This window comes from Poecile atricapillus, chromosome 29 (genome assembly GCF_030490865.1).
Source record: "Poecile atricapillus isolate bPoeAtr1 chromosome 29, bPoeAtr1.hap1, whole genome shotgun sequence".
Taxonomy (NCBI): Eukaryota; Metazoa; Chordata; class Aves; order Passeriformes; family Paridae; genus Poecile; species Poecile atricapillus.
The window spans coordinates 829,483-855,421 of record NC_081277.1 but is presented as its reverse complement, the minus strand read 5'-3'; the positions used below and the strand labels follow the sequence as shown (position 1 = coordinate 855,421).

Genomic DNA, 25,939 nt, shown 5'->3' with positions numbered 1-25,939 from the left:
AATCCTGCAATTTCTTTTTAGGTGTCCCTTCTTCCCACAATAAAAACAATTCTTTTCCTCTTTTCTTTCTTTCACTCTTCCATTTCCCTCTCGGCTTGGGGGCTTCCCCCGAAATGGCCGTCTTTCCTGTCTATCCAATTCCCTACTTTCCCTGACTGCCGCAACCATCATCCTAACTTGTCTCTTATGGCTTTCGTCCTCTCTCCTGACATAATAAACCTTCTGCGCTTCTCTAAGAAGTTCGTCTAATCCTCTGTCTTACCAGTTTTCAATCTTCTCTAATTTCTTCCGTATGTCGTCCCAGGCCTTAGCAACAAACTGGGTCTTTAATAAGGCTTGGCCTAACTGAGTGTCTGGATCCAAACCAGAATACATTTGCAAGTTTTTACGCAATCTTTCCAGCCACTCATTGGGAGATTCTTCCTTCTTTTGCCTCTCATTAAAGGCCTTATTGATATTTTGACCCCTGGGAACCGCTTCCCTAATTCCTTGAATAATTATAGTGCGCAAATCCTGCATGTGCGTCCTATGATCTCCGTTCTGGTGGTCCCATTGAGGCCTCTGCAGGGGCCATTTTATGTCCGCCTGGGGTCCTTGTGCATGTTGAGCGTCCCAAATACGCATCCCTGCAGTCCTAATCATGTTCTTCTCTTCAGTGGTAAATAATATATTTAAGATGGACTGCAGTTCATCCCAAGTGTAAATATTAGGGCCTAAAAATTGATCTACTCGTTCAGCAACTCCCAGAGGATCTTCTAAAATCTTTCCCATCTCCTTCTTAAATTCCCTAACATCCCCCGAACTTAGAGGTACTGAAATAAATCCCATCTGTGGATTAGGACCTCCCATGGGCACCTCTCTTAACGGAAACAAGTTTTGGTGCCGCGCACGGCTCCTAGTTCTGGGTCCCTGATCTTGGCTTCCTTCCTGACCATTTGGTCTTTCTTGTAGCCTTCGATCTCCCTGATTATCTAACTCCGGCTCTGGCTGTGGCAGTGGGGGAGCCATTGGTTGCGGTGGGATATACGGTGGGGGTCCCACGGGAAGATCCTCCTCCTGTCGGGACTTTTGTTTTTTACTTTCCGGGTCTATTTCTGATAATTTAAAAATTGAGACTCCCGGTCCCCCTGGGCGTGTAACCCAAACTGCTGCATATTCGCTCTCCTCTTGATTGAACGGAGTTTTAGTATTCACCCAAATATTTAACTTTTGCTGCACCCAGTCCTCAGTAGAACCAAACTTTTGCCACCATACTGCCTTATCAATCTGCTTTCCTCCCCAAACTTCCACACAATAATAGATCATTTTGGCTTTATCTTTATTCCCAGTCCTGGGATAATACTTCCACATCTCCAGCATAAATCCCAGTGGGGAGTCCCTGGGTACTGGAGAACGCTTCATGGGTAAAGGGGGCTTGCTTCTCCCTTGTCCCATCTTCCGGAGTGCCTTCTCTCGATCGTGTGTGCGCCTCACTCGTTTCACTCGCTTCCCCTGGTTCGTGACCCACGTCCTCGCGGACAATGGGAAATGCACTACTGAGGGTCCACACTCGCTTGGGGAATCCAGCTACCAGTTCCCCTCTCAAATGCACAATCCACAATTGCCACACTCCGGGATCCCGACCCCGACCGAACGGATACCCCTGCCAAACAGGCAGTCACTTACGCGTCCGCGTCCCGCGTCTTCGTCCGGACTTTTGTGCACAAAATTTTAAGGGGTCGACCGGTCCTTCCTTGCCTCCCTGTTTTTAATTTGGGTTCGTCGGTGGGAGTAGGGCAAGTGACCGAAGCCGGGGCCGCCGACTGCGGCAGGGCGCCTCCCCAAGCCTCAGTATCTCACCAATATTCCCATCCGAGTCACGGCACCAATTGTTATAGATTTAATTAATTAACAAGAGTCGAAGAAGCCAATCAACAAATTTTGTTAATTACAGCAAGCAAAACAAGGAGGCAATGCAGCGCTGGGCGACAGGGGGATCTCCGTCCTGCCAACTGCTGCGCCTACTGGGGTTCCGGTCGGTCCTTTTAAGTCTCTCACGAGCCTATCATTGTGATACTTCCGGAGTACTCTGTGCATGCTTTGAGGCTGTTGCTGGGGCATTCAACTATCTTGCTTCACTTCTATTTCTCTTGGTTTCTAGAAAGTACCACTTATACAAACATGTTAGTCTTTATAAACGGATCTAACCACATCTTACTTAACGAACACATATATTCTATTACAGTAACCACATCTTATGAACAAACATACTCTATTACAATAACCACTTCCTAGTTAATGAACAAATGTACTTCATTACATGTGTGTGTGTCTGTCTGTCTCTGTCTGTGTGTCTGTGTGTCTGTCTGTGTGTCTGTGTGTGTGTGCAGCCTGCACAAGGACAGATCCCAATCATTTCCTGCACTCGTGTGCCCCAGTTCCCTCACCCAGCGAGTGGAGCTGTAGGAGTGAGCCTGTCACACTCAGCTCCTGCTGTGCCGCTGCTGCTGCTGCTCCTGCTGGCTTTCTCTCCCCTGTGAGGGAGAAGAAAAGCTCTTTCTGTGGCAGAGCTCCTCAGCTGCTCACAGCACAGCGCTGCCGTCGCTGCTGCTGCTCTTGGGTTCACTGGGAGGTGGGAAGGGGAAGCGGGAGCAGGAGGAGGAGGATGAGGTCAGGCTGCCTCACGTTGCTGCAGCGCTGCTCATGCTGGAGATCTAATGTAAAATTCATCTGCAGAAATCATCTCTGCCGCTTTGAAACAGGGAAGTGGGCTGTGCTCTGCTCACGGCAGCCATGGGCAACAGGGTGTTGAGCTTCTGCTTTTGCTGCAGACTCACGGTTTTTGGCTAAGCTTCAGTAACAGTCACACAGTCCCCTCTTGCTGGGTGTCCCCTGCACAGCAGCAGGGGGATGTGCAGGGTCCCTTGTCCCCCAGGGCCTGGGGATTTGGGTTAACGTGGTGCGTGGTTCCCTAGGTCCCAGGAGCTTCTCCTGCACTGGGAAATGGCAGCACCTCAGCTTTGGTTCACCCAGAGAAATCTTTGGAGAAGTTCAGAAGTATTGCAGAAAAGAGGTTTTGTTTTCAAGAGGATGGGAAGTAAAAACACACAGGAGTGACACACATAATCAGGACACCAGGAGAGGGAAGCTTGGGAGAAAAGATCCCTGCAGGGAGGTTATTTGAGATGCTCAACAGTGAAGAATGAGCCCTTTGAAGCTTCTGCCAGGGGTTGGTGACAGAGGCAGCCAGACCAGATGGATGGGTCTGCTCTGGCCCAGGGGCTCTCTGGCCATGCAGAGGCATTCCCAGCTCCCAGAGCTGGCTGATGATTCCCAGGGAAGCACCAGCCATAGGCTCATTCTGCCGGGGGAGCTCTTGGTGTGCTCAGCTCTGCTCTGCAAGGGGCCAGGTTTGTTTCCCGGCAGGATGGATGTCTGCAGTCCCGAGGTCATCCCTGGGACCTGTCCCTGGGATCGGGATAAAGCAGTCAGGGCTCCAGGGAGCTCCAAGTGTCCCGAGTCAGCAGTGGCAGTGCCGTGACAGATCTGCTCACAGCGCTGCCGGTGCAGGGGTCAGGAATGTTATCCTCCTCTCTCGAGCAACTGTGTGGGAGGTGATGAATTTGGGAGGGGGAGCCCTCGTTAGGGGAGAAGTTCCTGAGGGAAAGTTCCCGAGGCAGTCCAGCAAGGTTGTTTTCTGTGGAAACTGCTGGCTGTTATTTTTAAACAATAATAGTTTAATAAATAAATAAACTTGCTGCCACGGAAGGATATAAGTCAGCTCGGGCTGTTGAGGCCGGTATTCCCTTGGAAAATGGAAAGGACAGGTGTTTCCCTCCCGTCTGCCCGTGCCCCCCGCGTTCTGCTCCTCAGCTCTGGGAAATGCCGTTCCTTGGGCTCACCCAGAGGGGCTGAGCCTTCCCGGTGGGGCCGAGTGTTCCCGGGCCGAGTGAGGATTCCTGAGAGCTGCGTGTCCCCAGGGCAGTTCCCCGCCCGCCTGGGCTCTCCTCCGGCACGTCCAGGGTGGAAAGAATCCGTGTCCTGCCGGCTCTGTGACAGCACAGGTGCAGCCAAATAAATGCGGGATGAACTGCCGGGATCCGGTTCCGCAGCCCCTGCCCTCGCTCCTGGGGGTCCCTGGCGGGGGAGGAGGGCAGGGCGGCCCGAGGGGTGACAGCCACCCTGTCCCCGGTGGGTCCCGGGGGGCACAAATAGGTGACTTTGGGAGCTCGCATAGGAAAGAGCAGCGGCGGCGGTGACCTTGGGCCGGGAGAGCCGGGGAGCCCGCACCCATCCCCGCGGTTGGGGGTGCTGTGGGTGCGGAGGTGCGGGGGTCGGGCTGCGGGCCCCTCCCGGCGGGCGGTGCCGGGGGCGGTGCGGGGGTGCTGTGGGGGTGCTGTGGGGGTGCGGTGGGTGCTGTGGGTGCGGTGTCGGGGTGCAGACCCCTCCCGGCGGGCGGTGCCGGGGGCGGTGGGTGCTGGGGGTGCTGTGGGGGTGCTGTGGGGGTGCTGTGAGTGCTGTGGGTGCGGTGTCGGAGTGCAGACCCCTCCCGGCGGGCGGTGCCGGGGGCGGTGCGGGGGTGCTGTGGGGGTGCTGTGGGGGGGCTGTGAGTGCTGTGGGTGCGGTGTCGGAGTGCAGACCCCTCCCGGCGGGCGGTGCCGGGGGCGGGCGCTCCCCGCCCAGCAGCGGGTGCGGGGGTGGCCCGAGCGGAGCGGAGCGGGGCGCGATGGGGGCGGCGGCTCGGCCGCAGTGAGCCCGGCGGGCAGCGGCGGCGCCCATGGCGTTCAGCGCCTGGCAGATCCTCTCGCCGGTGCAGTGGGCCCGCTGGACCTGGTCGGCGGTGCGGGGCGGGGGCAGCCCCGAGGAGGGAGACGGCGGGGCCGGTGCCGCCGAGGAGGATGATGATGATGAGGAGGAGGAGGACCAGGACCCGCCGGTGGGGGGCTCGGGCCTCGGCTTCAGGCAAGTCACCCGCGGCCCATTGCCCTGGCCGCTCTCCCCATCCGCCCCTCGCTCGCTGCCTGGCTGCCGGGGTCCCGCACCGCGCTTGGGGGGCCGGAGCCGCTTCCCGGAGGATGCTGCGGAGCTCGGGGCCGCGGCAGCCTCCGGAGCGGCGTGGGAGATGCTGCGGGGCTGCGTGTCCTTGGAGGCCCGTGCTGTGTGCTCAGCTCGGGAACGAGCTGGCGAGAAGCCCTCCCGCAGGGCTGGGGATGCTCAGGGGCTGCTGACGATGATGTTTCACCTGCTCTCCCTTTTCCCTTCGCCAGCGTGTCCCGCTGGAAGGAGCGAGAGGCCGCCCCGGATGCCCACGGCCAGCCTGTGGCCTGGCTGGACGTGTGGGTGTCCTGGAGGATTTCAGAGGTAGCCTTGTAAGCAGTAATTCCTCACTCTTTTCCCCCCCTCGGCAGCTCGGACTCCACTGATAATTTTGAGACCCCTGAAGCAGAAACACCAAGCTGCTCGCCACTCAAGGAGTTCTGCGAGCCACCGGGATCGCCAGAGTCCGGGACCCAAGGTAAAGATCATTGTGCACCTTCTGCTCCTGGAGCTCTGCTCCACTGGCAGAAAGTCAGGGTGGGGTCAAGGAGAAAAATTCTCTGACTTTGAGTAATACCTGGCACACTTTTGGTGGTTAATGGCCTGGACAGTTCAAATGCCAAGGCTGGGCTGGGTGCTCCACAAAGAGCTGTGATGTGTTGAGAGGAATCTGAGGATGCTGTTGAATTACTTTATCAGTTAAACGTTCCTTTGATACTTCTTCTGTGGCCTGGGGGCTGCCCTGACTGCTGCTGGCTGGTGGGACCTTTCTCATGTGTCACCCACCCCTGCCTTGTACAGGAGTGGCAGGTTGCTGGGTTTGTGTCCCCCAGGCTGGTCAGTGGTAGGGGTTTCATTTCCTTGGATTAATTTTAACCCTAACCCTAACCCCAGGCTGGTCAGTGGTAGGGTTTTCATTTCCTTGGGGTTGGGTGCCAGGTGTCCACACTGTGTAGCTGCTGTTAAAGCTCCATGCCACTAAACCCCATTTTTTGAGAAATTACAGGGGATCTGCTGAACTGCATGGGGTTTCCTTTGCTGGTGGGCCCTGAGCTGTTCTGCAGGTTTAGCCATACATCCCCCACTGCTGCTGCTGCTCCCCTGAGCGTGGCTCCCCATTAGCCCATGGCCTTCTGAGCACCAGCTCCCCACTGGCTCCATATCCTCCTCCTCATGGGCTTGTGCTGGTGTCTGTGGTTGATCTTGGTGTTTATCTCTGTTTCTGTGCTGCTGGGAGGAAGCTTTGAAGCTCTGGCACTGCTGCAGCAACGCACTGGGGGTTATCAGGGCAGGGCAGGGCCCTCTCATGTGCTCTCGGCAGGGCAGGGTGGCTGGGCAGTGTCAGGGTGCTGGTGAGCCCCGGGGTGATCTGCAGCAGAGCAGCCTCTCCAGGGCACAGGGCACTGTGTGGTGGGTCAGGCTGCCCTGAGCATTCTCTGCCCTCTCTTTCCCCTGGTATGTGATGTGTTGTGCCTTCCCTGAATGCTCACAGCAGCGGCTGGGAACTGTTTGCAGGGCTGGTTTCAGAGACTGTGGGTCCAGACCTGGATCCAGCCCAGACCAAGCCAGTAACAGGATGCTGTGGCTCTCCATCTCCTGTGCTGCTGTTCTGCTGGTGGGTTGGATCTGGGTGCTCATCCATCCCTGTGGAAAACTTGTGTTTGTCTGCTGTGATGAAGGGAGTGCTTGCTTCATGATTCCAATAATCACAGCTCTTGGAATAATCCTTTTAAGAAGGGATGATAGAGACATCCTTACTTTGGGGATAATGCCTGGGAAGAGGGGGAGAGATAAAGGCTTTCCTGGCAGGCAGGAGGATCATTTCTAGGGACAGCACAGCTCAGGGAGGCGCATTGCTTCAGACTCAAGGGTGTCACCGTTCCCGTGTGCCGGTGCCCCTTGTCCTGGGATGAGCAGCTCCTGCTCCGCAGCGAGGCAGTGGCTGCTCCTGCACACAAAGCTCCCAGTGTTCTGGAGATGAGGGCATGATCTCCAGCAAAAGCTGTTTTTCTGTGCTGGCTGGCAGAGAGTGGGATGTTGGAGCTGGCAGAGCCCAACTGTGGTGCCACCACGCTTGGCTCCAGCCCGTCCCTGCCCATGTCTCTGGCTGTGCCGTTTCAGTTTGTCTGGAGTGGTGGAGAGGCAGGATTGGCCAGGTGTGGGTGGGTTTGCAGTGTGCAGAGGCACCCTGGGGTGTTAGGGCCTCATCTCTGAAGGCTGCTGTGAAGCCTCAGGAGCAGCAGGGGGATGGAGGTGATCCCTGTAATGGCAGCTCAGCACGGGAGAGCTGCTGCCCTGCAGTCCCTGGGCACAGGGACACACCCCAGCACAGCTGCTGCCCTTCTGGGGTGTGTGGGGCAGTGCCAGGGCTGGAGCTGAGGGCAGCTGTGGCACCCCTGCCCTTGAGGCACAGCGAGGAGCAGGCACTGGCTGTGGTACAGCTGCAGTCTCACCCTGCCTTCAGAACAAACAGGGTGAAGAATGGCAGAAACTGTGACTCCAGGGCTGGCTGCTCCATGCAAAGCCAGGAGGTGACCTGGCTGTGTTAAACCCTGTCCTAGGACACAAAAATTCAGCCCTGGAGGGGGCTGCAGTGGGGGCTTATGCCCACTCAGGATCACTCGGTTTCCTCTTGCCGTCTCGGATGGTGGCATTAATTCTGTCCCATCCTTGCTCAAATTACCTCCGGTCGTCTCCCAGCAGATATTTTGCAGAAGGAAATGAGCAGAAGCAGCAGATCTGGAGCCATCAGTGCTGGGAGTGCTGTCACTGCCGTTACCCTGATGCAGGGCACGTGTTTTCCGGTGCGTTAGCAGCATCGCTCGCCGCTAGGCTAATTCTTAACAGAATAGATTTAAAAATAGATCAACGGCTGTTAAACACAAGCGGAAAGCCAAAAGAGGAAGAGAGTGGTTGGCCATGTGGGGCTGGGCTGGGTGTAGGGGGCAGATATCCTGTGCTGAGGCAGGAGAGTGCCCTGAGCTGAGCCCGAGGAGCAGAGGGGCTGTTCTGCCTGTGTTTGGCACAGGGGCCAGGCAGGGATCGCTGCTGCTGCTGCTTCTCCTGCGGGATGGAGAGAACACCGAGCCTTTGCCTTGCACTGCTGCCAAGTGTTCCCGATTCCTTTGAGGGATGGCATGTTGGAAAGCTGTTTAAGTCAGTGTTTGTGTTTAATTTCAGCCCGAGGAAGACAAGCGAAGCAATTATAATGCAGAGGCACAAAGTGTCTATTACTGCGGTGCCAGACTGTCGTGTCTGTTTTTCTTTAGAAAGTAAAAAATCTCTGTTTTCACTTTGTAGCTTCCCCTGCAGGTGCTCACCTGGATGTGGAGCAGGTTTCCAGGCTGTGTGCAGCTGTGTGTTGGTGGGATCAGGATGCCTGTGCTGGCTGTGTGCTTGGGACCCTGGAGTCGCTGTGTGTGCTGTGCTCCTGTCAGTGCCCATTTTCATGCTGGGACTGAGCTGTCCCCTGCTGCAGGGCACGGTGCCAGAGGTGGAATGGGAGACCTCAGGGTCACCTTTCCAGGATGCTGCAGCAAGGAGTCTCCTGGGATGCCTGTGAAGGTCTGAGGGGCAGAGCTGTGTGTGGTCAGCAGCTGCCAGCCTCCCTTCTCCTGGGGTGACCAGCACAGTTTTGGCCCAAAAGGAGGATTTGAGCAGTGGGAGGGCAGGGGGGCAGCTGCAGGAGTGGGGATGAGCTGGTTTCCTTGGCAGGAGCCATGGGTGAGGGGAGTACGTGCAGAGTCAACACGCTGCTCACAACGTGAGTGCCTGGGGCTGGCAGGAGCTGGGGATGGTGCAGCGCTCACAGGAGGAGCAGGGAGGGCTGCAGGCAGCCCTGGGGTGGGGGAGAGCCAGGGCTGGGCTGAGGCACTGCCAGGACAGCACAGCTGCGGGGGCTGGGGCAGGGAGCTTGGCTCTCTCTGAACCCCAAGGCCCTTCAGGCTGCTGTTTCCTGCATCCTGTGCAATTGTTCCCACAGGAACACACGCTCCTGTCACGCTGCGTTGGAGGCAGGAGAAATGCAGAGGGGGAGGAAGCAGGGGAAACCCCCCCTGAGCTTGTAGGTGGGACATTTCTGCTGCAAAAGATTTCCAAAACCATCGGGGAGCTCCTGAGCTGCCTCCCAGTATATCCCAGTTCCCCAGCTCGCAGACTGGCTGGGCAGGGGGGCTGTGCTGCAGGAGGGGCTGAGCACTCCTGGCTGCAGGAAATGGGGGAATCACAAAACTGGAGAGCCTGTGTAGGTGGTGCTTCTGATTTCTGTGGGAAAATGATTCTGAGCTATGGCCACATGTGCCATTGCTCCTTCCCTCCCCACCCTGCAGACACTCCAGCACCGAGAGGTGGTTTGTGTGCCGACTGCTTGTTATTCAAGAAGTAATTACTCATTGCTTGGGTTAGAAACCAGGATGGGCTCACGTCTGTGAGAACAGCGGCTGCCAAACCTTCTGCTGGGAACGCAAAATGCACTTAAATAGTCCTTTTGCCCTGACTTTGAAGTCTGTTTTTCTATTCAGGGCTGTCTCAGGAAAGCTTCAAACAGCTGAGCAACACAGCAAGTGTAATAAAGTTTTATTCGGGGTCTGTTAAGGAGGTTTTCCTGGTTCCTAATGATGGGAAGGCCTGCCAGGCGCTGCCTCAGACTGTTTCCTGGCTGCACTCCAAGTACTCATCCACTGGATTTGTGTTTACTGATGCATTTTCTGGGGCATCATGGCAACATCTACTTGGAGGGAGCTTTTTTTTTGCAGTCAGAGGAAGCATTTTTGCAGTCTCAGGGAGGACACAGACCCTTATGATTCATTTTCATGGCTTTTAGCATCCTGGGGATCAATTATGCTAACCACGAGCCATCAACTGAGTCAGGATTGTTGGCTCTGCTGGCTGGATTAGTCCTGGGACCAGATATTTGCCTGCTTCACTTTTCCTCTGCCAGCCTGTGACTCGCTCTGTTCCCAGCACACATGAGCTGGTTGCAAATGCCTGGTGACAGGAAAAACCTCTCCTGGATGCTTGGGGATGGGGGTCTGTGGGGGCATGTGTTTGGTGTCCTGCCAAGCAGGGGGGGATGCTCGAGGTGACTCCCCTCTGCAGCTGTCACCTCTGTTCCAGGACAGGGACAGGGACAGGCAGATTTCCCTGCCACAAGCTCTTCATCACCCAGGCTGCTCTTCCCAGCCAGGTTTTCAAACCACTTTGGTCCTTGGGAGAGCATTAGTTCTGTTCTGCCCTTGGAGCCCTCTGCCTGTGAGGGCTGCAGATACCCCGTGCTCCCTGATGGGTGCTGCATCCTGCTTTGCCTTCTCCCAGGAGTCTGGGTCATTGTCCCTGGTTGAGGTGCAGAGAAACACCAGGCATTTTCCTCTTGTGCCTTGGCACACCTGCACCACAAGCCTGGCTCTGGGTGCTCAGTGGGTGCAGCTTTCAGGGTGCCCCAGCAGAGGTACAGGATCTTCTCCATCCCTTGATGTCAGAGAAGAGATTAAACAGTAAAAGGATTGAGGGGAAAGGATTGGAGTAATGGTGATTAAGTCATTGATCAGGATTTGTCATTAGAAGATGCTGACAGCAGTGTGGAGAACCTGGTGTGACAACAGCAGGGTTTCTGCAGCTGGAGGGTCAGCTTGTGTGGGGCAGCTTCTCCTGCCTGCTGCACATCCAGCTCTGCAGCCCCAGAGCTGGGCAGCCCCAGATCCCTCCTGCAGCCTGTTTCTCCTTCACTGAGCACACCTTCCTATTCCCCTTCTCCCTGCTTGTGCACATTTTGTGGTGTTGTCTTGTGTCATGCATCCCTGAGCACTGCTCACCAATTTTTAACTCTGCCCAAGTGAGCAGTGACTGCCTGTCATGGGGCAGGAGGGAAATGAGTTCGGAGCCAGTGGATCCCCCATAAAATCTGACCCTGGAGCAGCTGTGAGGAGGGAACAGAAAGCCCTCTGGAAAGGAGTGCACTGCAGGTCAGGGTTTAACCATCTTCTTTTATCTTTTCAGAGCCAGGTGACCTGCTGGTAGGGGAAGTCCACCGGGACAGCTCGCCTGGGAAGCACCCCAAAGATGAGGCTCAAGCAGAGATTGGAGCCCCTAAAGCCAGTTTGGATGCTAAAGGGGAAGCTGAGCCCTACAAGTCGCCCCTGATGCAGCCCCTGGCCGGGCTGGGCTGCAGGGCTGACCCTGGGCAGGCTGCTGTGCCTACTGTGCTGCCAGCCCCCGTGGCCCCTGTGGGCACTGCCACCCGGCCCATGTCAGGAGGGGACACGGCTGACACCAGCACGGGGCTGCTGGAGCTGGGGGCTGATGCCCTGGCCCAGGAGCAGCTCGGGAAAGGGAAAACACCTTCACTGGCGAGGAAAACTGATGAAGCCACCGAGGAGACACAAGCATCCTACCAGCTTGACGCTGAGCAGCGTGACGGGAGCGTGAACCCCTTCATTGCTGGAGCCTGCCAGCTGCAGAGCTCTCCCCCTGCAGCCCCACAATGCCTTCCCCATCCCGGGGAGCTGGGGGGGCACCTGGCTCTGGAGGCCCCAGGGCAGGTCCTGAAACCTGGGGCTGATGTTACAGAGGCCAGAGAGAGCATGGAGGCCAAGCCAGCTTCGCCCAGGAGGGGCAGCAGGATCCCGGCCAGCAAGCTGACACCAAAGAGACACAGAGAGTCCCCCAGGAAAGCAGCTGAGGATGCAGAGAGGGGTCCCACAGAGCCACCTCTGCCCCAGGGCTCCTCCCAGCCAGGTCCCCCCTGCTGGGATAGCCCTGCTCTCAACTCTCTCAGTGGCAGCTCAGCACTGCAAAGTTCGCCGGTTCTCCCCAAGGGTTCTTACCAGTTTGACCCCAATAACTTTCACTCCATGGATCCATTCAAGCCCACCAAGACGCTTGCCAGCACCAACGCTGACTCTTGCTCCAGTGCAGATAACAGCCTCAATGAAATGCTCGAGTCTCAGACGCTGGAGATGCAGGATGATGCCCTGAAAGGCACAGACTCCCCCAAGAAGCCCAAGTCACGGCTGATAACGTGAGTGCCAGTGTGTGCAGAGCTGGGGCTGCAGCCCCTGTGTTCCCCATGGGCAGCAGAGCTGCAGTGCTGGGGGTGATGGAGGTGCTGCTGCTGCTGCCTCCTGAGCCAGCCCCAATCCTGTCATGCACCTCAGGTTCTGCTGGTGCCTGGGTTTTATCTGCCTGCTGTCCCAGCAGAGGGGCAGCTCCCTGGTGCCTTCAGGGATGGGAGGAGAGGGACAGCTGCTCTGGAACAGTGCCAGAGTCCCAGGCAGAGCAGGAAGGCTGGATTGGGACCCACTTGCAGGATCACCTCTTTGGAACCCCTTGAGGGTCCAGCTGGTGGGTCAGGGTGTAGATGTGGTGTCAGATGTGGTGCCTGTAGTGGAGGCTGGAGCTGATGTGTTTGTTGGACTTGTGCAGGGATTTGAAGGAGCTGGTGGATGCAGCTGTGGTTGGTCAAATGTATCTGAGATATTTTGTGAGCTGACACTGAATTTCTGCTTTATGTCAGAGAAAGAGAACAGGTTGGACAGGTAGACTCTCACTGTGCTGTCAGATTCTCCAGTGAGAAAATTAGATAGTGTGTTTTTAGAGAGAAAGAAAAAAATCAGGCTGTGTTGGATGTTTTTGTCCAGGAAATACTTTACAGAAAGTAGATACCGATTTTTTAAGAGGTGGTGTTCCCATGTGTGGCTGTGGGTGAGCAGAGCCAGTGGGGAGGGGAAGCTGCAGGGAATTCTCTGCTCCTTCTCTGTCCCCCTGGAGCACTGCAGGCAGCAGGATGTTGTCCTGGCAGTGAGGTTGGTTGATCTCACCCCTCTGTTGTGGATAGCAAATGCAGGATCAGAGTGTCCAGTGTGTGTGTGCCTTCCCAAAGACTGAGCCAGGCAGCTCACTGTGCTTCTCCAGAGCAGGGTTAACATCCAGGTCTTTTCACACACTCTTCTTCTCTCCATCTGTCTGTCTTTCTCCCTGTCCGTGCTTTGGTGCATCAGGACTACTGAGCAAGTGAAATTTCTCTGTTTTCTGTTGTAAGTACTCTCTCCTGTATTCCTTTTCTTTTCCTTTGCTGTTTTTGTCCTCTCTCTGGGTGTGTGCTGCCCCACTGGTCTCCATGGCATGCTCGCTCCTTCTGCCCTGTGACTTGTGCTCTCTGCTGTCCCTTGGCGGGGTCCCCAGGGTGGCCTGGCCTGGTGAGTGCCTGGGAGTGAGGGAGAGGAGGAGATCTGAGCTGAGCTGAGCTGCAGCAGAGGCACAGGCCTGTGCTTGTCCTCACAGCATGCCGCCTTGCAGCGTCTTCTGATGCTGGATGAGCACTCAGAACCTTCAGCTGATGGAGGAGCAGCAGGATTTTGTGTGATCCAGAGCTGTTATCTTGGTGCTGGGGGGGAGCTCAAACCTGCTGCCAGGTGATGGGGTAATCCTGGCACAGGAGAGGGTGAGGACATGTCGAGTTTGACATGTGGTGGCAGGGCATGAGGGAGGAGAGCAGCGCAGAGCGGTTCTTCGATGTGACCGAGCTGTGCATGGCAGCGTGCAGAGGAAGCTCGCTGTGCTCGCTGTGTGGGTGGGATGGGGAGGCTGGAGAGTGGCAGTGCCTGGGGGCAGCTCCATAAACCTGGGAACAGCTCTCTGCAGTCCTGCTCGAGCCTTTGCCTGTGTCCCTGTGTGCCGAGTGCCGTGTCTGGAGGCTGGGATCCCTCCCCAGGTCCCTGCAGCTCTCACATGAGGTGTTCCAGCTCAGCAAGCATCTCCTGGGGGCAGACGTGGCCACGAGCCTGGGAGACCCCTGAGTATGGAGTGTGAGGGTTGAGATGCAGGAGAAAAGCTCCTGCTGTCCCAGCCACATTCCCCCCGGGACCGTGCCCCCACTGCTGCGCTGATTCCCAGCGCGTGGGGATGGGGCCGTGCCCGCGGTCCTGCGCAGACGGATCGGTGCCTTCAGGAACGTGGGATGAAGTTCCAGGGACAGCAAGGGGACCACCTGCAAGACCTGCTTGAGCTAAACTTGCCAGCCACAGGCCCTTCTCCTTGGGACAGTTTGTGCCAGGTGGAGCGTTTGTTCCAGGCACGGCGCCTTGAGCCGGCCCTGCTGCTCTGACTCGTGTGGGAATGTGGATGCTGTGGAGAAGTCCCTGACAAGATTCCAGATGTAGGGACAGGGCATAGACAGCCTGGACGTGGTTCTTCCTGCAGAAAGTCGACTGAAGCCGTGGCTGCTGTCATGCTGGACGGGCAGGGCAAGGGCGGCGAGGGAGATCCTTCTTTGCTGGCTCCTTGGCAGTGCCTCTCTCGCCATCAGCTTCTTGGGGTCTGTGCTCTGCTCCTTACCTTCCTCAGGAATAAACACCTCACAGACAAACCCAACTTCTGTGTAGCTGTGTCTTTTGTTTGCCTGTTCCTTCTGTTCCCTCCAGAACTTGCTCTGCCCCGGTGTTCACTGGTGAGTGGGGTGCTGGCACGTGGTGGGTGCAACGCTGGTGCTGGGACTGCTCCCCCTGCTTGGGCTGTCTGGCACGTGCCCCCGCTCCCCTGCACTGCCCCTGAACCCCCCTCAACTGCTCTTCTCTCTCCTGCAGGAGTGGCTGCAAGGTGAAGCAGCACGAGGCGCAGCCCCTGGTCCTGGACATGGGCGCTCAGGTGCGTGGGGTCTCGTCCCCAGAGGGACGGGCTGGGCACAGGGGTGGTGCTGGGGAGAGATGGGCTGGCTGAGCTTCGGGCTGGCATCTTCCCTGTGGGCAGTTCCTGATGGGAAGGGAGGGAAAAGGCTGGTGGGGAGCAGTTTGACACTGGATTTTAGGCCTTCTGTGCTTCTGTGGAGTAACCAGCAGCTCGCCTGGTGGCCTGATCCCCGCAGATCTTGCTTAACTGCACACTTTGATCCTGCAGGATGAAGGAGTGCTGATCTCAGAAATCCCAGCCATTACAAATCGGGATGGGCGTGCCACTGATGAGGAGAAGTTGGCCTCCACCAGCTCCATGCAGAAACCATCCGGGATGGAGAAGAAGGCCGAGCCAGAAGATGACCTGGAGTACTTTGAGTGCTCCAACATCCCCGTGTCTGCAGCAAAGCACAGACCAGAGGCAGGTGAGGAACATCTCTGTTGCCTTCAGCCCTAGGAATGTGCCATGGCTGCACCCAGGGAGCCTCTGCAGCCTCTAGTGAGGGATTGGTGCTCTTGAGGCAGTGCAGCCTCCTCAGAGTTTGTTTGTACTGCCAGGGCTGAAGGCTGCTGCAGGTTCTCATGGAACCTCCCATTGCTTTCCTGCACTATTTCCAGTATGGAACATGATGGTCTGGGCTGTGTTTATTGAGACTGGGTAGAGAGCTCTCTCCCACACTGCTGCAGTGGGATGTGGCTCAGGCACAGGGTTCCCTCCCCGTGGTGCTCCTGCCAGTGCCCCACTGGTGCTCAGTGCTGAGCTGAGAGCTGAGCAGAACAATTGTCCCCATTCCTGCCCTGGCTCCTGGGCTGCAGAGTCCCTGCTTGGAGCCTGTGCCTGGAGCAGAGCTGCCAGCACTCGGTGTCCTGGCACAGGGGCTGTGGTTGATGGAGATCTCAGTAATGCCTGGAGACTCCAATTATTGCTCCTGGTGGAATTCTGCTGTCAGTTTCCCATGCAATTAGCCTCTCTGACCGAGCCATTACAAAATAATTAAAATCCAGGCAACATGACACTTTGTCAATAGCCAAGTCCTAGGTGCAAGCAGGAGAGATCACCACAGGGGGTTTGCAGCCCTCCCCTCTGCAGGGACCCATTAATCACTCTCCCCATGGCTGTGCTGGGCTGCCAGCTCCAAGAGAATGGTCCTTTGTCCTCAGGGGAGGAAAATGTGACAGTGGAGGGAGAGGCTGGGAGGGTTTATTGACTGCTGCTGGTCTCAGAGGGCCGGGCAGGTGCAGGATGGGCTGGGAGCTGTGGGTGCAGCTGCTGGCACCGGGATAAACGGAGGGAAGCAGTGGGAAGTCTGCAGTCAGCAGTGTTCCATTACCTCCCTTCTCTCCAAGCTGAGCTCTCTAAATGCGCTGTTCTCTGCCTGCTGAACTCATGGATCGTGTCAGCAGCTGTGGGGGTGCTGCCCATGAGTTACTCCGTGCCCACAGGTCAGGGTGTCCCTCCCTCAGGTCAGGGTGTCCTGTGAGGCAGTGTCCCTCAGGTCAGGGTGTCCCTCCCTCAGGTCAGGGTGTCCTGTGAGGCAGTGTCCCTCCTGCAGGTCAGGGTGTCCCTCCCGCAGGTCAGGGTGTCCTGTGAGGCAGTGTCCCTCCTGCAGGTCAGGGTGTCCCTCCCTCAGGTCAGGGTGTCCTGTGAGGCAGTGTCCCTCAGGTCAGGGTGTCCCTCCCGCAGGTCAGGGTGTCCCTCCCTCAGGTCAGGGTGTCCCTCAGGTCAGGGTGTCCCTCGGGTCAGGGTGTCCCTCGGGTCAGGATGTCCTCTGAGGCAGTGTCCTGCAGGTCAGGGTGTCCCTCCTGCAGGTCAGGGTGTCCCTCAGGTCAGGGTGTCCTGTGAGGCAGTGTCCCTCGGGTCAGGGTGTCCTGTGAGGCAGTGTCCCTCCCTCAGGTCAGGGTGTCCTGTGAGGCAGTGTCCCTTGGGTCAGGGTGTCCCACACCTTGCAGATGGGAGGAGATGTTCTTTATCTCCTCTCTGCTGTTAGAGGAGCAGCAGGGGCCCTATGGCAGGTCCTTTGGAGGGTGTTGAGAGCTCCCATCAAGCATGGGCTGATGGCTGTGCTGTTCTGAGCAGCTGGTCTGTTCCAGCATCCTGCTCAAATAGAACATCCTGTGCATCTTCCTCAGCCTCTGTGGTCTCGGCTAGTCCTGGGGACATGGCCCAGGCTGAGCTGCCACCAGAGGGGAGTGTTGGTTTCCTTCCAAGGACTGCTGGAAGCTCCAGGGTGCACCTCAGTCGTGGCACCTGGGACAGGGTTTAATGGTGACCTTTGCAGTGCTGGGGACTCAATGGTCTTAGGGAGCTTTTCCAACCAAAATGATTCCATGTGTGGGCGAGAGTTGGGGGCAAAGACGCCTTTGGGAGGGGAAGCTCAGGGGATAGAGAGGCTCAGAGGTACCATCCTGTGTCTCTGCATTCCCAGGGTCTTGTTTCCAAGTCAATAAAAGGTTGTGTTTCGTTGTCTTTAGGTTTTGAAAGGGACATCTGCAAGCAGATGGAAAAGGGAGGGCCTGGCATCTTCCCTGTGAGTGTGTCTCGCTTTTTCCTTTCTCATACGAGTTTCTTTGGGAGGTAAAATTCTTGACAAGCCCACACAGGGACTTGATAAAAATAGCAGAGATTTCCCAGCAGGCCTGGAGAGCCTGGCAGAGGCTGATCCCTGCTGGGGTGGGAGGGAGGGAGGGACAGGGCAGGAGCTGTGCAGAGCCAGGGCTGCACTGGAACGGGGCTGAAGGACAGGGAGAGGGCAGAGCAGACCATGGGGATGAGCTGCTGGGCACGGGCTGTGGCTCAGGGGCAGTGCCCAGGGCTGGCTCCCGTGGCCATTGGTGCTGATGCCTTCTGCAAGGGATCCTCAGCCCTGCTCTCAGCAAGGCAGCTGACAGCAGGAATGGGGGAAGAGTAGAGAAGCCCTGGCTCTGCAGCCACGCTGACCTTGGCACCCCAGCAGCAGCACTGGGCTGGGACAGCCCTGGCACACCCTGAGACCCCTCTGCTGCAGGGGGCACCCTGTGCCAGCTTAGCAGCCCCTGGCCAAAGCTGCTTGAGCTGAGGAGCAGATGACAATGAGATTAGCAACATCAGCAAAACCAGCTTCTCTGAGACAGATTTAACTGAGCTGAGCCCCACAAGGACTGAGGCAAAGTGAACCTGTTATCTGGTGCCCAGGAGAGCCAGGATCTGTCCTGGCAGGCAGGCTGGTGTCACCCCAAAGGCTCCTGCAGGGAGATGCTGTGGGAGGCAGCTGGGCTGAACCTCCTCAGTGTTGGGTGCCCAGCCCCAAAGCTGTCCCTGGGGGTGGGTCCCACCTCTGGCAGTGGCTACAGCAGAGCTCTGAGGGCTTGGGGAGCTTGAACTAAGCAGCAGCTGAAGCACCAGGGAGGAGGGGAGGGGAGAAGTGCTCCAGTGCTCTCATTTCCAAAATGTGACGGGCAGGCTGCCTCCTTCCTCCCAGCACTTCTCTATTTCTGGCCTGGCACCCAGTTCTCAGGAGATGCTGCGTGGCTGTCGCTCGCTGGGGTGGTGAAAGCAGGAACAGGCACTGTCAGCACCTGGGCTGAGCCTTCCCCCAGTTTGTCTCTGTGGCTGCAGTGGTGCCCAGGCTGGGCTGTGGGAAGGGAAGGCAATGGGGAACAACCACCCCAGTCCTTATGGAGGCACCCAGAATGGCAGCAGGAGGGTACCAGGATCTCTGTGTGAGCATCTCCTATTTCAGAGCTCTCCTGGAGCACCAGGGATGAGTGGGGCTGTCCCTTGGACCCCTGCTCTGTAGAAGGGTGAAGTCTGCTGCCCCCACAGCTTCCTCAGGCATTTGGGTGATCAGCAAGGCTCAGGAAATGTCCCTGCTGCTGCCAGCAGCAATTTGAGCACATCAGCTGCAGTGATGTCCCCACCAGACTGGGAGGGGCTGAAGACAACCCAGAGCCTTGCAGACCACCCCTGCCTGTGGCTCACAATCAGCAGAGACCCTCCAGGCTGGGGATATTTTTAAACCAGCCATGGAATAAGGGAAGTTGGATGTGAGCACATCTGTGCTTGCAGCTGCATCTCCTCCTTCTGAAATGGGCCCTTAGTGGGTCTCCCTTTTGGGGTCTTGCCTTCCTGGGGCAGCTCATGGGTGTCCTGTGGCACACTCCTGGCAAGAGAAGGCACTGAAACCTCACACAAGCTCTGCCAGGTGTCAGGTGCAGGCTCTGGGCTCTGTGTGTGCAGAATAGGAAATTCAGTACCTGAACAGATGCTGATGAAATAGCGGAGAGCACTCCAAAGAGGGGAGGTGGGTAAAAGGAACCACACACCCCGCCCCAAACATCCCAGCTGGGCAATTCCCCCAGGACAATCCCGGGCTGTGCTCCATGGACAAGTGCCCCAGTGTCAGCAGCAGCGAGAGTTCCCTGGCTGGCATCTGCCTCAGCGAGTCCGAGAAGGCGGCCGTGCTCACGCTCATCAGGGAGGAGGTGAGGGCTGAGCCCCTGTCCCCTGGAGCTGCCTCTTGCCACGGGGGAGCAGGGGCAGCTCTGCCCTGCCTGGGAGGGGGGATCTGATCCTCTGATCCCCTGCGTGGGACACGGAGGGGAAAGCCCTCGGAGCACACCCTAAGGGCCCCGTGTCTGCTGCACCCAGATAATCACCAAGGAGATGGAGGCCAACGAGTGGAAGAAGAAATACGAGGAGAGCCGGCAGGAAGTGCTGGAGATGAGGTAGGAGCTGTCCCCTTGCAGGGCTCTGTGCTCGGGGCAGGAGGAGGCTGAGCAGGGTGTGAGGGGTGACTGACACAGGTCAGCCTCAGCAGGGTGGGCTGTCCTGGCAGAGATGTTCCCTTAGTGCTGGTGCTGGCCAAGCCTGCTCCTTCTGTGCTGCAGAAATAAAATCCTGTGAGCTGGGCCAGCCCCAGTGGCAGAGCTTTGGCCTGAAGCAGCGCTGATGGGTGCTGCAGCCCCAAACATCTGTGCTGCATCCCCAACATCTGTGCAGCAGTTCTAACATCTGTGCTGCAGTTCTAACATCTGTGCTGCATCCCCAACATCTGTGCTGCATCCCCAACATCTGTGCTGCAGCCCCAACATCTGTGCTGCATCCCCAACATCTGTGCTGCAGTTCTAACATCTGTGCTGCAGTTCTAACATCTGTGCTGCAGCCTCAACATCTGTGCTGCAGTTCTAACATCTGTGCTGCAGCCCCAAACATCTGTGCTGCATCCCCAAACATCTGTGCTGCAGTTCTAACATCTGTGCTGCAGCCCCAACATCTGTGCTGCAGCCCCAACATCTGGGCTGCAGTTCTAACATCTGTGCTGCAGCCTCAACATCTGTGCTGCAGTTCTAACATCTGTGCTGCAGCCCCAAACATCTGTGCTGCATCCCCAAACATCTGTGCTGCAGTTCTAACATCTGTGCTGCAGCCTCAACATCTGTGCTGCAGTTCTAACATCTGTGCTGCATCCCCAAACATCTGTGCTGCAGTTCTAACATCTGTGCTGCAGCCCCAACATCTGGGCTGCATCCCCAACATCTGTGCTGCAGCCCCAACATCTGGGCCCTGTGGCCATTCTCCTTGGGGGTGCAGTGGTGACAGGGCATGGGCCATGCTCCTTGGGGGGGCAGATTGCTGCCAGCACAACTGGAGGGACATGTCCCCAAAGTCAGTGACCTCCCTCCTGTTTCTTTTTCTCTTCCTCGTAGGAAAATCGTGGCTGAGTATGAAAAGACCATTGCCCAGATGATAGGTAAGGTGCTGTCACCTGGCCAGGTGTGTGGGGCGGGGAGCTGGCTGCCACAGCTCAGTCACTGTGTCCTTGTTGTTTGTTCCCCATCCCAGAGGATGAGCAGAGGACAAACATGACATCTCAGAAGAACCTGCAGCAGCTCACAATGGAAAAGGACCAGGCTCTGGCAGACCTGAACTCAGTGGAGAGGTCCCTGTCAGATCTGTTCAGGAGATATGAAAACCTGAAGGGCGTCCTGGAAGGATTTAAGAAGGTCCTTACCTTGGTTTGCCCTTTCTCCCTGCAGCTCTGGTTCCTGTGCAGTCACACTGCATGTTTCTATGCTGCTGAGCTGGATAAGGGCTCCAGCATAAAGCAGAAGTTGGGTTTTTTTAAAAACCTTATTTCTTACACTCAGAACAGTATCTATCATCTGTCAGAGCAATGTCTTTGTGCCCAGTCCCAATGCAGATGGATGTACTTTCTTTTCCAGAATGAAGAAGCTCTGAAGAAATGTGCTCAAGATTATCTAACCCGTGTCAAGCAAGAGGAGCAGCGGTATCAGGCCCTGAAAGTCCACGCAGAAGAAAAATTAGACAAGTAAGGTCATGCATGAGATTGCTGAGTGCTTCAAGACCTTGTAGGGAAGTGGCTTCATTTGCTCTCCAGACGCTGGAGCTGAATGATGTGAAAAGCTGCATTTTACAACCACAGGCTCAGGTGTCTCTGAGCAAGGCAGAGCAAATCCCTGAAAACATTCTCTGATCTTTACTTGTTTATTTTTTAATGGAGAATCTGGGGTTCAGGGTCTATTTATGGTCACTTACCAGGTTCCCATCTTTCAGAGTGTTTGTGGTACAGGAGGGGGCTGTGCAGCCCTGGGGCTCAGCTGATGAGCAGGAGCTCCCCAGCACACGTAACCCCAGGAGGAGTGGGTGGTGAGCTGGTTTGGCCTGGCACTCAGAGAGCTGAGTTTCGTACAGGGGAGGAGGAGGGCAGACCCCCTCTGCTGTATCCAGGCTCTGCAGGGCCTCAGGCCGTGCCCTGGTGCTCCTGGCTGCACCCTGAGCTGGCCCCTCTGTCCAGAGCCAACGAGGAGATCGCCCAGGTGCGCGCCAAGGCCCGGGCGGAGAGCGCGGCGCTGCACGCGGGGCTGCGCAAGGAGCAGATGAAGGTGGAGTCCCTGGAGAGAGCCCTGCAGCAGAAGGTAACGCTCCTGCCCTCGCCTCTCTGACCCTGCCAGCAGTTCCTGTTGCTGCCCTGAGCATCCTCTTGATGCCAGAGGTGGCCTCCAGATTTTTGCTCCAGAAGGGGTTTCGTGGGTTTGGTTTCTGGGGTATTTTTTTTGTTTGCTCGGGTTTTTTTGTGTTTTATGGGGTTGGTTTGGATTTTTTTGGGCAGAATGGGCATCGCTGGCTTAGGTGTGCCTGTTTGCAGAGCTGTGGGCTGGGTTGCTGCAGACCTGACTGGGATGAAGAGGGGTGAGCACAGGGCTCCACACAGTGCCTGGATGCACAGAGGAGCTGTTGCAGGGGCAGCTGTAGAAGCTGGCTGCCCTTTCCCACACACACATGGTGGCAGATGGGCCCAGGTGTTATCCCCAGCCTGTGCCACCACAGGAGTCCCCAAGATCTGCTTTTCTTCCAGAACCAGGAGATCGAGGAGCTGACCAAGATCTGTGATGAGCTGATAGCCAAACTGGGAAAGTCTGACTGAGCCTCAGCACCCCCTGCCCAGCACTCTGCACTTGGCTGCTTTTCCCGTGACGTCGAGCACCTTGCCTTACCCCAGAGTCCCCGCAGGAGCGCTCAGGTGCCCAGCCTGGCTGCCAGGCCTGTGGCTCCTGAGCAGAGCTGCTCCTCTCACTCCCCCTGTCTGCTTCCCACAGCTCTGGGGCTCTGTGGTCAGCCTGGGCCTGTGTGTCCCTCCCAGGGCCTGTGTGTCCCTCTGTGCCAGTGCCACCTCTCAGGCTGGAGGTGACAGCCTGGGCTCTGTCCCCCTCGGTTGGCTGGGTCTAGTTGTGTCCCCACCACACTTTGTCACTTGCTGTCCTCTTGTGCTCAGTGGGGCAGGTCCAGCCCCGTGCTGGGTCCTGCCCTGGGATGTGGGTGGTGGCAGGGGTGCACTGCTGGGTCCTGCCCTGGGATGTGGGTGGTGGCAGGGGTGCACTGCTGGGTCCTGCCCTGGGATGTGGGTGGTGGCAGGGGTGCACTGCTGGGTCCTGCCCTGGGATGTGGGTGGTGGCAGGGGTGCACTGCTGGGTCCTGCCCTGGGATGTGGGTGGTGGCAGGGGTGCACTGCTGGGTCCTGCCCTGGGATGTGGGTGGTGGCAGGGGTGCACTGCTGGCTCTGGCCCTGGGAAGGGGAGCTGGCACTGGGCTCTGCTTGGTGGGTGAAGCACAGCACAGCATCTCCTGTCCCTGGCTGTGCCAGCCTCAGAGGAAGGGAGCTGACATCTCTGCATTTGTGCACTTTATGAGCATTTATGGGCACTTGGGCTCTCTGCTCACTCCTTCCAGACAGGCACGGTGCTGACACAAGGCACGACTTGTTCCCCCCTAGAGCACTGAAACAGTCACATAACCTGAGTAACTTCAGTCCTCCCAGGGGAGAGTCCGGGTGAGGGTGGGCAGGAGGTTTCTGCACCAAGAGGTGTTTGAGAAGCAGGGGAGATGTTGGTTCTGGAGAGCAGGGACTGCCTGTCCATCCTGCCCGTGGCCCTGGTCCCTGCAGGCTTGGGTGACCTCCTGCTGGACATGGGCAGAGCCAGGGCGTTGCTGTTGGGTGCCTGTGCCGTGGTGAGACCAAGGTTCCATTTCAGAGGCTGCAGGAGGAGGGAGGTGAACCCTGAGCTGCCTCGTGGCTGCTGCAGTAACTGCAGTGCTGGAGGATTCTTTGCCTTGAATGGATAGGTATGAAATAAGGGAAATATTTTCAGTTTGGACTGTTTCCTGCCCAGCCTGTTGAACACTTTCACAAACCTTTTTGCTGCTACCTTTTTCTAACAGAATTGAGGTCTTTTCCTTCTGTTTTCTAATTCCCTATGTTGAGCATGCAGGGTGAACACCTGTTTAAGCCAGAGCCATACACTTGATTATGTTTTATTAGTTATATAATATATAGAGGGTTTATTCTACACTTTAGCAAAGGTGTCAGCAGCCTGCCCCAGCACGCAGCTCCCCTGCTGTTCCCCCCACTCCCAGTTATCCCAGTAACAGACTGGTCATAGAAGCCAGTGGCTGACACCACTCAAAGCAGTGCACGTGTTGCTTGTGCTGGATATTCACCCTTTGCACAGTTGACAGAAAAGAAAACCCCTCTTTTCCCCTCTCTCTTTAACCCCTTTGACCTCCCCACATGTCCCTCTCCTGGGCTGGTGAAAAAGCTTCATTAGAATGATCAAGGAGGAGTATTTCTGCTGCCCTTGGGGAGTCAGTGCAGGAAAAACCCCTGAGACCCAGAGATTTCTTGGCCAGATGGATTTTTCTCTTCAGGAAGCAGAATTGCAGCATTGCATAACCTCAGAGCTGGTTCAGAGCTCGTTTAGAGCTGGGGCTGGTTCAGAGCTGGTTCAGGGCTGGTTCAGAGCTGGTTCAGGGCTGGTTCAGAGCTGGTTCAGACCTGGTTCAGGGCTGGTTCAGAGCTGGTTTAGAGCTGGTTCAGGGCTGGTTCAGGACTGGTTTAGAGCTGGTTCAGGGCTGGTTCAGGGCTGGTTCAGGGCTGGTTCTGGGCACAGGGGCACTGTCCTGCCCGCAGTGCCGCTGTGCAGCTGGCAGAGCCCAGGTGTGGGAGGGAGGCAGGTCCCAGGTGGGGATTGTGGCAGCCCTCAGCCTTCTGCTTTGCTCAGGGCCGTGATGCTCACCTGCTGTCTGAGCTCAGTCTCTCCTTGGGGCGTTGCTCTGGCCCTTGGAGCTGATGGATAATTGCAGAAGTTTAGATTTCACCACTCTGCACTTCCCCTGGCCCCTGACCTGCACACAGCAGTCACCACTGCAGCTTTCCCTGTGGGCTGTGTGCGAATCATGGCTCCTCTGTGATACCCCACGGGGCACAGGCCATCCCTCCTGTCCCAGTGTCCCTCCCCAGTGTCACCCGGCCCTGCCGTGCTGCTCCCGGTGCTGTTCCTGTGCCTGTCCGCATGCACCCCAGTCTGGGCAAAGAAGATTCCTACGGAATGATTTATTAACTATAATATGGTTATAGTTACATATATATAAATACATGTATAATGGGTATAGCTATATAAAATAGAAGTTTGCCAACAGGCAGGATGGTTGTACCTCGTGTGCTGCGCTCAGACGTGCTGAGGTGGTGGTGTCCCCATGCCTGGTGCAGGGAGTGGTGGGTCCCTGCCCGTGGTGTCACAGCTGGGTGTGTTTGTCGTCTGTTTCTTGCAGTAGACTTTAAAAGCCCCTTCTGGCAGCAGCGGGCCCTGCCCCTGCTGCTGCGTTGCTGTTTGCAGTGTGTGTTTGCCAGCAGAGCTGTCTGTAACCAAGTGCCAACCATAACCCCCAACTACTGATCTCTTCCCCCGTCCCTCCACTGTGGCCTCCCCCAGGCAGGAACTTCCTCTGCATTGACTCCTGCTCCTCTGCTTCCAGCCATGTGTGTAACTGCCATCACCATCGGTTTTATATGTATGACAATTTCCCTTTTATATGTCAGGTAAATATTTGTAAGAGTTATACTCACACAAATGAGATTATTATAATGATTACTAATATATTTTTTCCATGTTTCATTGCCTGAGTAAAAACTGTGTTTATCACTCTTGAAAGCTTTCTTGGTGTTTGTGAGGTTGGTGAAGAGTTTTTGGAGGACTTGGCTTTACCTTCAGAATGGGATGTGTTCTGCCTTGTCTTATTACTGCAGTTTACATTGATTGGCAGTTGGTTTCAAATAAGGACAGTTACCTGAAATCTGCATTTCTGAGCTCTGAAATTCAGACCTGGGATGACTTTTCTGTCCCTGTGCCTCCCAGCACTCCCAGCACACTGTGATGGTCACTAAGCCATGGCGGTGGGCTCAGCCAGCAGGAAGAGCTGAGGCAGCAGTGGGATGGCAGGCAGGAGAATGAATCCTTGGCCTAATCCCTGCCCTGACCCTGGCAACCCCCTGTGGCCTTGGGTAAATCCTTCTGGGAGGAGCCCTGGGGGCTGGGGGGTGCAGGAATGGTTCCACTGGGCTCCCAGCCCTCTAGGGGTTTTCAGCTCTTCTCTTGCACTTCTCTTTTGGTGGGTTGGAAAATCTGGAGGGGTTTTCCCCAGCTTGGCTGCTGCTCGTGACAAGAAAGGGGTTGTTCTCTGCATGGAGCATATGGGCTTGACCCAGCTCTTTGAAAGCCGCCACAAGGTTCTGTGTCCAGAGCTGGTTTCCAAAGCAGGATGTGGAGCAGAGCCCAGCCCATCCACGGGCAGCAGCGTGGGGCTCTGCCCCATTTCCACTGGGCAGCCCTTGCTGTCCCCATGTCCTTGGGGAGCTGTGTCCTGTCCCCCCTGGCTAAGATGCATTATCCCACCCCCGATGCAGCCACCCAAGCAGATTAGCTGTAAG

The 25,939-nt window shown here is 56.7% G+C and overlaps 1 protein-coding gene across 6 annotated transcripts in view; it reads left to right on the top strand.

Annotated features, from left to right (window-relative positions):
* TACC1 (transforming acidic coiled-coil containing protein 1) overlaps positions 1 to 25,158 on the top strand; it is a 41,056-nt gene extending 15,898 nt beyond the window's left edge. For 3 of the 6 annotated variants that reach the window (XM_058859409.1, XM_058859408.1, XM_058859407.1), the window contains exons 2-14: positions 5,388 to 5,494; positions 11,011 to 12,031; positions 13,011 to 13,046; positions 14,595 to 14,655; positions 14,905 to 15,103; positions 17,151 to 17,206; positions 19,017 to 19,139; positions 19,306 to 19,382; positions 20,364 to 20,407; positions 20,500 to 20,660; positions 20,880 to 20,986; positions 21,473 to 21,593; positions 22,034 to 25,158. In XM_058859409.1, coding sequence (XP_058715392.1) covers positions 11,154 to 12,031; positions 13,011 to 13,046; positions 14,595 to 14,655; positions 14,905 to 15,103; positions 17,151 to 17,206; positions 19,017 to 19,139; positions 19,306 to 19,382; positions 20,364 to 20,407; positions 20,500 to 20,660; positions 20,880 to 20,986; positions 21,473 to 21,593; positions 22,034 to 22,102 — 1,932 coding nt within the window. In that variant the 5' untranslated portion in view covers positions 5,388 to 5,494; positions 11,011 to 11,153 and the 3' untranslated portion in view covers positions 22,103 to 25,158. Of the gene's footprint in view, positions 1 to 4,597; positions 4,942 to 5,387; positions 5,495 to 11,010; positions 12,032 to 13,010; positions 13,047 to 14,594; positions 14,656 to 14,904; positions 15,104 to 17,150; positions 17,207 to 19,016; positions 19,140 to 19,305; positions 19,383 to 20,363; positions 20,408 to 20,499; positions 20,661 to 20,879; positions 20,987 to 21,472; positions 21,594 to 22,033 lie in introns of those variants that run through there. The other 3 variants (XM_058859404.1, XM_058859405.1, XM_058859410.1) reach the window with 3 other exon arrangements.
* Positions 25,159 to 25,939: the final 781 nt, after the last annotated feature.